Source organism: Dysidea avara, chromosome 2, assembly GCF_963678975.1.
Source record: "Dysidea avara chromosome 2, odDysAvar1.4, whole genome shotgun sequence".
NCBI lineage: Eukaryota > Metazoa > Porifera > Demospongiae > Dictyoceratida > Dysideidae > Dysidea > Dysidea avara.
In genome coordinates, this window is record NC_089273.1 from 14,912,855 (window position 1) to 14,925,912 (window position 13,058).

General features: G+C 36.4%; 1 protein-coding gene across 2 annotated transcripts in view; it reads right to left on the minus strand.

The window, feature by feature from the left end:
- LOC136246683 (sortilin-related receptor-like) overlaps nt 1-13,058 on the minus strand; it is a 70,536-nt gene that overhangs the window by 14,289 nt on the left and 43,189 nt on the right. For both annotated transcript variants that reach the window (XM_066038226.1, XM_066038227.1), the window contains 5 exons: nt 10,645-10,737; nt 7,227-7,349; nt 5,174-5,296; nt 4,225-4,344; nt 205-327 (listed from right to left, as the gene is read on the minus strand). In XM_066038226.1, coding sequence (XP_065894298.1) covers nt 205-327; nt 4,225-4,344; nt 5,174-5,296; nt 7,227-7,349; nt 10,645-10,737 — 582 coding nt within the window. The remainder of the gene's footprint in view (nt 1-204; nt 328-4,224; nt 4,345-5,173; nt 5,297-7,226; nt 7,350-10,644; nt 10,738-13,058) is intronic.

The window sequence follows — 13,058 nt, forward strand, 5'->3', positions numbered from 1 at the left end:
TTAAACTTTAGTACAAGCAATGTTTCACCGTTTCATGAATTTACGGAGTCATTTCAAATCTATGTGCAGCATATAATAGTATATTATCTGTGGTTTCTACACATGATGCACAGATACATACAGAGGAAGTTACGTATTAGTTTATTGAATATTTGCATTGAAAGTAGTATCATGAAGATAATATAATATCTCTTTCTTACTAACAATTCATTCCTTCATCAGAGCCATCCAAACAGTGTTCATATCCATCACAGATTTCATATGATCTGATGCAGTAACCATTAATTGAGCATCGAAAGTCACCAGCATGAGGACAAGGAGTATCAACTACAAATACAGTAAGTAAAAATTCATGGATGCAATCATACACAGGTTTATCAGTACACAAATTTGTCCAATACAGTGAAGGTGTAAAAAATGTGCTCCTATCATATCAAGACATATGGTAGTGTGTTGTGCAACCCAAGAAGTCAGCATGCCTTAAAAATGTGATTTTTACACATGTACATCTCTTTGATCCGTTAACCAAATGAAACCAATTTTGCAGTAGAAATTCCTGCTAGCTAGGGAAGCCAACATTCCAAATTTGAAGGAAATTACTTTAGTCATTTCTGAGATACAAAGTGGCCAAAGTTTTGGTTGTTTTTTCTTCTATTTTTTCCCATTCTTTGCTATAAACCACAAAAATTATTAATAATCAAGCTGAAATTTGTTACACTTCAAAAGCGAATCTAAGTACCAATGTTGGTGGAAATCTGATTATGATTCACAGAGTCATGGCTATTTATCTACTTACATAAAATAAAACCAAATTTCTGTCATGCCTACAGGATAAACCACTTTGTGAAAAAATCAGTTTAAAATAGGTCTGTAGTTACATTAACCATCATAGGAGTGCCTTTGGCGATTTAAAAGAAACCAAGGTTATAACAATGAAGATACAATGTAAAAACAAACAATGCCTAACAATTATGTAATTGTGAGGCAAACTGCTTATAGGAATGAGCTAAAATTCAGTGTAGAGGTAGATTAATCATTATAGAACAACTGTTCATTGGTTTAGAAGAATTCACATTAAAAAAACTGTGAAAACAACTTATGTACACAAATTCTGGATCAAGATACTTTAATACTGTAGTTGAATATTGTAGCAAGCCATCCTTAGAGAATTCAGCTACAATCAAGTGACCATGTAGAGAGTTCAACTGTAAAGAATTAACCCTATAGAGAGTTCAACTATGTATCAAGACACACGGTAGTATGTCGTGCGGCCCAAGAAGCCGGCGCGCCACACCGTGAGTATATTTACAGGAACAAAGAAAACGTCATTTTCACACCTTTGTATCTCGGTGATCCCTTATCCGACTGGAACCAAATTTGCTACATAGTTGTCCTCCAGCCAGGGGAGTCTACATTCCAAATTTGAAGGAAATCCCTCCAGCCATTTCCGAGATACGAACTTCCAAAGTTTCGATTTTTTTTCCTGGTTTTTATTTAATTTTTTTTCTTCGTGTTTTCGCACGCTTGCAAAAATTGCTATAAAACGCAAACGCGTGCTCCGATCACCTTGAAATTTGGCACACAGAAAGGGAGTCCAAAGGCGAATCCTAGCATCAAATTTGGTGCAAATGCGATGAATGATTCAGGAGTTATGACCGATTATTCGCGTAAAAAAAGATCGATTTGTTGTCACGCCTACAGGGTAAACCACTTAGAGCAATGAGCTGAAAATTGGTGTATAGTTGGTATAATCTTCATAGAAAGTCCTTGCAGTAGTACAGAAGAATCGGATTACAAACCACTGAGTTATGATTCGAAAGCCAACTCTGTGTAGCAAACGCGAGATCGAGATACTCTAATAGAACAGTCACCCTAATAGAGCATTCAGCTAATTTATTTACTTCATTATAGAATTCTATTACATTACAAGTTATTCTGTAGGGAGTTCAGCTGCAAACACTTAATCTTATAGACAATTCAGCAACAAGTAAGTCACTCTGTGGAGAGTTAAGCTACAAATATATCACTGTAGAGATTCAGAACATTACAAGTCACACTGAAGTGAGTTCAGCTATAAACAAGTCAAGCACCCTGTAGAGAATTCAGCTACAATTAAGTCACTCTCTGGAGAATTCAGCTACACACAAGTCACTATGGAGAGAGTTCAGCTACAAATAAATTACCCTGTAGAGAGATCAGCTACAAACAAAACACTTTGCAGAGAGTTCAGCTACAAACAAATCAACCTTTAGAGCGATCAGCAACAAACAAATCAACTTGTAGAGAGATCAGCTAGAAACAAATCACCTTGTAGAGAGATCAGCTAGAAACTAGACACAATGTAAGGAGTTCAGCTACAAGTAAATCACCCTATAGAGAGTTCAGCTAAAACAAATCAACCTGCAGAGAGATCAGCTACAAACAAATCACCTTATAGATAGTTCAGCTACAAACAAATTACCCTGTAGAGAGATTGGCTACAAACAAATCAACCTGCAGAGAGATCAGCTACACACAAATCAACTTGTAGAAAGATCAGCTACAAACAAATCACCCTGTAGAGAGATCAGCTAGAAACTAGACACAATGTAAAGGGTTCAGCTACAAGTGAATCACCCTTTAGTGAGTTCAGCTACAAACAAATCAACCTGCAGTGAGATCACCTACAAAAAAACACCTTGTACAGAGTTCAGTTACAAACAAATTACCGTGTAGAGAGATCAGCTAGAAGAATTCACCTTGTAGAGAGTTCAGCAACAAAGGGTGAAAAAAGATGCAAATTCAAAGGTGGCGGCTGAAAAATGGCTGTCATGATGTTAATGCCAATCATTTCAAAGATTAATTGTTTCTGATAAAATTATAACTTTTGGTGGGAGATAGATTGCCAAGTATGCACTAGTCAATTTTAAAGGCATTAGTTTCACAGAAATGAATGAATTAAAAGTATTGCATCATAAATGAAGTTTAACCAGTTAGCTAAATGTTATAATTTAGCAACTGTATACAATGGAGTTTTCTTTGATGGTGTGATACTGACCTGATGGTAGTCGGCTAGGTGTGAGGCACTTCCAGTCTAGCAGGCAAAGCTGGTATTACCAACATTCGTGATCAAGGACAATAAGGGGTGGCAATAATTAGAAATAAGCTGATCATTAACTGAGAATAATTGTTGCGCATGTGTCGGACAAAAAACAAAACGTGTAAAAAAGTGACAAAAAGCATGGCAAGGCTCCCTAACCCCCTCCCTTTGGTACTAGCAATTAAAAACGCTTACCTTAAGACAGTAACAAAGGGGTCTTGATGAGGGACTAGCTTAGAACCCAACAAAATAGATTATTGAAAAGTGTAGCCTGGACTTTCTCAATTCAGACTTCTAGTGGGGGTGTGGGGGAATAAGTGCACTACAGGAAGTCTCAGTTAGGAGGCTTAGGCAACTCCATTTCCCTCATTATCCATCCTGAAATTACTTTATGGTGTGAAAGTGCAAGTGTTTCACATAAGGGCCTGTTGAAATTCTTGTGGCTTCCACAGAATCCTAGAACCCCAAAGAATTCTTACCTCCAAGTCATCTTAGTAAAACATGCAATATTAAGTAGGGTTTAGAAAAAAGTGTTCTGAACATGGACCTATTATAAGGCTTATAGGCCAATACCATATCTGTTCCACTGCCCATACAAAAGTCTCAATAGTAGCAGTGAAATTTATCCCGTATTTCACTGACAGCAGTGAAAAAATTGTAATTGCAATTTCATTGGCTAGAATTTATGTTAACAATGTAGCGCCAATTAGTGTTGATGCCTGTTTAGTACATAGTGACAAATTGCGTACATAGCAACGCTAATGCACAGCATGCATATATGCAGTGAGTATGGTATTAACTGGCATGGGAATAGCATGGGTAACATTTCGCCTTGTGAAATTTATCCCCATTTCCAATACAACACTCGTGGTATTTATCCCAAATTTCACTGCTACCCATGCTATTACTAGTATGAATCTGTAAAACCCTGCTCACCTTACTAAAACAACCACCATCTGTTGACAGTGGCAACAGACTCATAACAGGATCAGACTGGTGGCTTATGGTTCTAACAGCAAGGAGCTACATTAACTATACACAATGCTAAGAAACTATAATCTTATGCCACATGCATAATCCAGAGATATATAAGAGTAGCTAGTCAATAAACGTTTTAAACTCTTAATAGTAAAATTAATACTTACAACATTCTTCATCTGTTCCATCTTCACAATCCACGACATTATTACACCATCGGTCTGATCTAATACATGCTTGTGTTGTGGAGCATCTCCTGTCATCAGAGTATGGACATGTTTTCAAGGCTACATGAATGTATAGATAGTGTTCATATGTGAAGGAAGTATGATAATTATGAAAAACGAAAGTTACAGAAGTTATTGTACAGTATTGCAAACATATAACTGATAAATTAACCATGGCTATATGCAAATATTCTAAGTCAAAAAAATTGTGTAAAATTTTCATCTGTAATTTCTCCAAGTTATGCTTTATGTATGATAGCTACATATATACCTTTCTATTAAGATCAATGTTTTCTATTTTTTTTAGTTAATGTTTAGCAAGTTATGAAGCAGTAAAACATTCCTTTCAATTTAGCAGGGAGGTTGTTTTTCTTTATTAGACAGGATGAGCACAGTTTATATATTGTAAGACTCTCCAACCTGGAACATACATTTACTGTAGCCCCAAATATTGTAAGATGTGGATTGGTGCTGTATGTTTACCAAATGTATATACGTATATACATAATTATATATATACGGTACCGCTCAAATGAAACATCGCACTCGGTCGAGCGAGCCAATTGTGAGCGATCGAAAATTGGCATTACACACTCTAGATTAACGACTTGAAGATAAGTAATTTTATTTATTTTTCTGTTGGCTACCTCTATACTAGTAAGATTAACCCATCAAAATTATGAATGGTCGATAGCTACATGACACGTACATATAGTGCTGTAGAATATGTTATAGATTGATTGCCAACATTATTAGAAATGGTTCCAATATTATGATATCATTAAAAATGGCTGCCACCTTTGATATTGCATCTTTTCATAATAGCCTATTTTTGGAATGCTGCTCCCTTTGTTACAGCCCGGCTATTTTGGATTATATTCTAACTTACAACAGTTAGCTTCATCAGATCCATCCAAACAGTCACTGACTCCATCACATATCATGTTTGAATGGATACAAGTTCCATTGTCCTTACACTTTACATCTCCAGGAATACTGCATTCTTTAAGTACTAAGAAATATCAAATTTAAAAACGGAGTTATATGCAACATTGTTTATAAGTTCATGTTTGCAGAACATGTTAGCTGAAGAACACATGTGCATAAATTTTAATGGAGAGATATTCAGCAAATAATGCAATACTGTAAATGGTTACCAGTGTAATTAAAAACTTATCATACATTAGCTGTACTGTATAGTGAAGTTTAGGTTTTCCTGCCCAAAATATCACCCAAAAACCAAACTCACTTTTCCTTCATGACAGGATAATGAAGCCTCAAAATGCCTTCAGAGCAACCCTAAACCCTTCCAACAAGAATTTTATTCACCTAAGTTTTCAGCTAACTAACTGAGTGCCTGATCAACTGATGCCTCCAGCTAAGCATACCTCAATTGTGATTAATTTTGGGCTTTAGTTATCACTGTTTGACATTACCTCAACCTGATCATGAGTTGTGCCTTTTTGCTTACTGTTGCAGCTGCAATGTATGCATCATGGGCTTACCTTTGTCCTCCTTTAGGCCCCATTTCTTTCTCTACTACCACGTAAGCGTTGATTCATGGATAGTGCATTAATGGCCTCTTGCTATCTCTCTTGCTATCTAAATAATGGCCTCTTGCTATCTCAAAAAGAGAAAAAAAAAACACACACACACATGCACACACAATTATTATACACATACAATTACAATGATAATTACAATATTAGCTAACTACGTATCTAGTTCAGACACTAGATACGTAGTTAGCTAATATTGTAATTATCATTGTAATTGTATGTGTATAATAATTGTGTGTGTGCATGTGTGCGTGTGTTTTTTTCTCTTTTTGTACCTTGCCATGCCCACAATAGTGCTCTAGGCAGCCTACTCTGTGGTCACATGCAGTCCAAGGTTACACATGCTTCTTTCTTTTTCATTCCTGTACATATTTTCTCATGTAATGATGGCTCTCTCTCTGTCACCCTAATAGAGCATTCATTAGTTCATGACTTACTCCATTATAGATTTCTATTACATTGCAAGTTAATATGCTGTAAGGAGTTCAGCAGCAAACAGTTAATATTGTTGTTCTATTAGAGTATCTCTAACTTGCATTTTCTACACAGAGTTGGCTTTGGAATCATAACTCAGCGGTTTGTACACTGATTGTTTGTACTACTACAAGGACTTTCTACGATAACTATTCCAGCTACTTACTAATTTTCAGCCCACTGCTCTAAGCGGTTTGCTTGGTAGGTGTGAAAATTTTTGGTAATTGCATTTATTCATGAATCTCGATCGCACAATTGTTAAACACCTTCAGTTTCATGTCATATCCCCATGATCTTAATTTCTATTATTTTCAAACTACCAAAAGGCACTCCTACAATGGTTGATATATCCACAAACCGATTTTCAACTCATTCCATGCAGCGGTTTACCCTGTAGGAGTGACTACAAATCGATCTTGTTTTACGCGAATAATCATCATACCTCCTGAACCATTTACCAAGTTTGCACCAAATTAATAGTAGGATTTGTCGTTGGACTCCCTTTACGTGTGCCAAATTTCAAGGCAATCGGAATACGTCTTTGTGTGTTATAGCAATTTTTCAAAGTGTGCGAAAAGACGAAGAACGAGAAAATAAAAATAATAAAAATGAAAATTTGGGAACACATATCTCAGAAATGGCTACAGCAATTTTTTTTCAAATTTGGTATGTGGGGTGGCCTACCTGGCGGGCACCTCTGCAGCAAAAATGGTTCTAATAGGATGAAGGATCATGGAGCTACAAAGGTGTGAAAATCGCATTTTCTTTCTTCCTATCAATATACTCACAGTGTGGTGCGCCGGCTTCTGGGGCCGCACGACACACTACCGTGTGTCTTGATTACACAGTACAAATGCATATATTAATATGTACATTAACATAATGTATATGAACAGCAAATTTAATTACGGCAATCCATCTCATCAGAACCATCAGAGCAGTGCATTACTCCATCACAAACTTGAACGTTACGAATACAAGCTCCTGTAGTGTTGCACCGAAAGTCATCAGTTGCAAAACATTCTCTTTCATCTACATAGAAAATCAAAGTAGAACAAGGATGCTAATTACTAAACATGTTCCCATACTACATTATTCTCAAATAACCACATTCTTGCATTAATGAGCACATGTTGCTAGCTAGATGTTCTTAGTTGTTTTGAATGCATGACCATGTGTATTCCACACAACTTAGTTTTAAGAAGGAGTTTCCACAAAAAGTACAGTATGTACAAGTTAATGGCAACACTTTGTACAAAAGTAGGCTTGTCCTTTATGGTAGAAATGTGACAGTATACAGTTATAGGGTTTGTTGCAAGCTACACTTCTCAGTAAGTGAATTTTCGGTACACAACTTTTAAAGATAATTAAATGGAATTATATTCCCAGTTGTTAGGCAGGGACTAACCCTACCAACTTGATTGAGTCAGCCTCTCTGTGAAGCTAGCTGTGAAGCTTTTATTTGGGTGCTAACCTCCTCTGTCCATACACTGCGGCACTGAAGGGTAAAAACACAAGGAGCAATACTAAACCTGGATATACTGTATGTTTGGAAGATTGTACCATTTGGTTGTTTTGGTAAGGATACATATCATTGCAAAAACAGCCAGCAAATATGTAGTTGCAGCCTTCAAAATAACCAAGATTTAAAATTTGCAAATCACAGATGGCAGCTGGTTGTATTGTCAGTTGTGTAGCTACCACTGAGTTAAACAAAAGTATCCTTGGTATAAAATTAGGAAATTGAGAACATAATTTGATGCTGTTACATATCTAACAGAGTGGACACCTACTTTATCTCAACTCTATTAGAATAGTTAAATTTGCTTTGCCTTTAAAATTTTCTGGTTGATTGGTAATGTTAATTATCAAGGCATCACTTTGTACCATTATAATTAAGCAGCATTAAAATCATTGTATCTGATTTCTGGCTACCACAATGGGTGATAGATTTTAGGATCTGTGGGTGAGCAATAGAAAATGGAAAAAAACAAGGACAAAATTTAGCTTTACAGGTGTTACACAGCTTATAAAATAGCAGAAAATTGACTATAATTACAAATATTTTGGCTATTGTCACTTCAGTACTGGATGATTTTGTAGCTATGGACCACTACATACCCAATATTGCTGAAAAAATTTGGAATAATGAGGCTCAGAAAGCTGACTGAAAAGTAGCGGACTAATAAAAAAAACTGATAATGAATGGATATTCACCTCAAAGTCCTTTTTGTAGGCTAACAATGTAATATTACAGTATATGTTGGATTCACTGAAATATTACTTCCAGTCTGCTCGGGCCTCTCTTTACGATGAAGTAATTTCCTGATTGTGGAAATTCCCCTTCAACAATTTCATACTGATAATTTTACTGACTAAGTCTGAGAGTAATTCATAACCTTACTGAGTCCACACAAGTATGTTAAAATATTGATTATGCAAAAGTTGATTTTGTGTAATAAATGACATTATCAGTTTGCTGCAAGTTGTACTGTCTGTAATCACACCTTTTTGGAAGCAAACTCACATTTTTAAAACACAAATGCATTGCTGGCCTACTAGTTCAGCATGGTTTCCCCCTTAAGTGATGCAAAATCAAAAACATTGCACTAAAACCACAATGGAAATATCACGGAAAATCACCTTTATGGAGTATATAGTCTTACTCAATTCAGCATCGATTGCATCATAAAACACTTACAGGCATCTGGATATATTTTAAATTAAACTAACATACAGTGCAACTCAATATTTCGCCTGCCTGCCTGCCTTCCTGCCTGCCTGCCTGCCTGCCTGCCTGCCTGCCTGCCTGCCTGCCTTCCTGCCAGCCTGCCTGCCTGCCTGCCTGCCTGCCTGCCTGCCTGCCTGCCTGCCTGCCTGCCTGCCTGCCTGCCTGCCTGCCTGCCTGCCTGCCTGCCTGCCTGCCTGCCTGCCTGCCTGCCTGCCTGCCTGCCTGCCTGCCTGCCTGCCTGCCTGCCTGCCTGCCTGCCTACGGAAGCTAGAGACCAAACAAAGCAGCGCATGGCCACTATCTTATGTCACAGTAACAAACTCACCAGTGGGATGTGCCTTTTGTAGTTCTGCCAATGAAAGTCTGCCTTCTGCACTTGCCATTCCTTTTATCTTCAGTTAAATGGATGTCTTTTCATGGCAAGAAATCATACCAAAGAATTAATTTTCCATATCAACACTTTCCCTAAGGAGCACATTATATTTAAAATCTATTCAAGGTGCTTAACAGACTGTAGTATCAGGTAGCAGCTAAGCTACGCTTTTTAAAATAATTCCCACGCCCCTTAAATGATCAGAATTCACCATGTTAACTATCTAGCTCTGTAGGAAAATGATACATTGTGCTACTACCTGTGATATTATTACATGGATGGTTGCAGTATCAAGGATGCCTACGTACTGTAGGTCTAGTCATGGAGTATTTTCCTTTCTGCAACTTATCCAACATACTTAATATAATTATCATCTTTAAACAGGCTGTAGGGCCAGGTGTCCTACAGACCTTCAGCACTTGTGCTGTAAAGTCTTAAGCAGTAAAATATAGTAAAATTACCCACATAAAAATGGTTGTTAAAAACATGGCATATTTTGGGAATCAGAAACTTATTTACCCACACAGTGATAACTAATAAACTTATGTAGCTGAACAATTGATGCAATTTTGCTTGCACAGCTTTAGGCACTGTGAAGTTACTACACAATCATTGCTTAAAGTTCCCGTATCAGACAAGTGGTTTACTCCCATGTATTCGCCTTTGTGCTGGTCACAGGAAAGACCTACAGTAGAGACATAACTTACCCAGTAATAGATTTGCCTGTTTATGGACAACATAATGATGTAAGGTGCAGCTCCAAAAGATTTTTTTGTGGCATTTAAAAGATTAAAATTACTATAATTTTATGTCAAACTTCATTTTTTTGATGGTTTCCTTATTATACAAGTTACAAAACTATGTACTGTACTTGAAAATATAACTTGGTCCTAAATAGGTATAAACTTATACATCTTTCAATCATGTAAGTGTGAAGAGACTCATAAATAAGTGCACACACACACACACACACACACACACACACACACACACACACACACACACACACACACATATACACACACACATATACACAAGCATACACACATGTATATACTTTTTCATTTAAGGAATTCAGGTTTGCACATAGAGTCAGCACAGGTTGGCTGTGGGAACATGCTTAGTAAAAAATACATAAGCACAAGTGTCTTTCCCACTGATAAATACATACACACATATGTATGCACAGTAATTCATGTTCTACAGTTTTCCATACAACTTACAGCAATTTATTTCATCACTTCCATCAGCACAATCTTGAATTCCATCACAATTAATCCTCCAGTAACTTAGCAATGTAGAATTTCCACAGTCATCTATGTGTAAATAAAGATGCTCAAGTTTTCTACTTTATTAATTATTGAAAGGCTTTAACATTGTTTCTACATAATAGTTGGACTTCAAAACACTGGGCTCTATGCATGGAATTTAGTAACTTGAAAGCCACGTGTTGTGGTACCAGTAGTAGCGAGGGAACTAGTACAGGAATCCTGTGTTTTGAAATCTAACTATTTAGATTACAACTCATTGTTGTACTTTCACAACTGCTTGTGGCAGTTCATTGCCAATGCTATGGACGCATAATTACTATGTTTTTTTGTATCGCCCCAGAGGCAGAGATCTATTGAGATGAAAACAAGGGACCTACATGGTTAAGATACCTGTAAGTACAGTAACCAATTAAAATCAAGTATTTTATCTTTCTGTAGTCAAAACTTTTTGCACAATTCCCTTTGATGCAACTAATGCAGTAATCCCAGTACACAATTCCCAATACATTTAACAAATTAAAAGCATCAGAAACATGAAACTCTACATTATATGTGCAGGGTAATATCCTCGCATTTACAGGCTGGCAGGTTACTGCTGCATATGGTGAGAAGACAATTCTAATAATACCTTCAACTGGTGAGATGTAACTGCTGTTAAAGCTTTATTGGCTTGTACTGTACACATGAAGTTTACACCATGAAGTTTACACCATGAATATAACTCCGTATATATTTAGTTTACTGTATACAGGGTTACAGCACTTTTTTACAACCATTTATGTATATTTTAGCTATAAGTTTCAATACCACAAGCATTTCCAAAAGAATGGATGTGATGAGTTGCAAAAAATTATTAACCCAAAATTAGGAAAAGTAGATAGCATCAAATAATATGGTAGTACTGTTTAAGTATGGATGATGGTGAAAATTTTGTGCATCACCTAAAATTCTGCCTTTAAAATCATTCTAGGGACAATTTATGCTACAAAAATCACTTTTACAGAATGGTACTAGTCCATATAATACATAAAACACATTAAATACAACAAAACACTTACAGGTAGCTGGATATAAAATTTAAAAAAATTTCCTAAACTAGAATTTTAGTCTCACTGCCTCAGTGATCACAGTTGCAAGGCTAGAGGCCAGATGAAGCAGTGCACGGCCACCATTTTATACCACAATAACAAACTCACCAGTGGGATGTGCCTTTTGGGTTCCAATGAGTGTAGGCCCTCTGCGCTTGTATTTTCTATCATATTCAATCAGGCCGCTTGTCTTCTTCTTCTTCTTCATCCAACGAAACCATATCAAAGTATTAATTTTCTGTATCAACGCTTTCTTTCAGTAACATACGTAATATAGATGCCACAGAATTATTTCAGAGTTGGATTTCAGAAGCACTTCAGTCTGGGGGCTACTATAAGAGATATACTAGCTAGATATCTGTAAGTTCGCAATTGGGATCCTGTTGACAATAGGTTTGCAACCACGCCCATCAGTTAATGATCTAGGTGGACTAATAGTGATAGAGTATGGAGACCATACCTCTTAATCAATCTAGCTGTTTGCTTAACAGTAAACAATATGACCTCAGCCTTTATTGGTCTAGCTAGCTGCCACCTCTTGGCTGACTCGAGATATATACTCTAATACAACAGTCACTATAATACAACAGTCACAAGTTACATTGTAGTTAGCTGTGCTACAACAACAAAAACCTAAACAAACTAGTATGTTTTAAAAATTGCTGTTAATTTAAAATGAAGTAGGGATCTATGCAACAAAAAGTAATGAAACAAGAGATGAATGATGGTATTGCAGCATAGCTCAGTGGGAAAGTCCCTATTTTGGCACATTATCTATAACAATTGTTTTGCTCAATGCCAAAGCAGGGACTTTCCCACTGAGCGGTGCTGTAACACCATCATTCATCTCTTGTTTCACTACTTTTTGTTGCATAGATACCTACTTCATATTTACATTAATGGCAATTAAAAAAAAAAATAGTTGTCATATTCAGATGATAGCATCACATAACACGTTATTACAAATAAATATTGACATTATGTAGCATCACTGTAGTAGCTACAAATTTTGATTGTACATCTATTTAACTCTGAAGACTACATCATGTTTATTTACATATCCCACTAAAAGCCTGCAAAGGAGACCACAAAAATCAAATAGCCAGAAACTTGAAACAAAAACTGTGTTGAATAAAAAGGATCAGTCTATCCCACTGATAACCTGAATGGGATGCTATAGAATCCTGTTGCAACTAATTCATTTTGATCTAGATACTGAGACAAGATATCAGTGTTACAGTAGTGCATGCACATTTGTACCTGCGCAATTAATATACA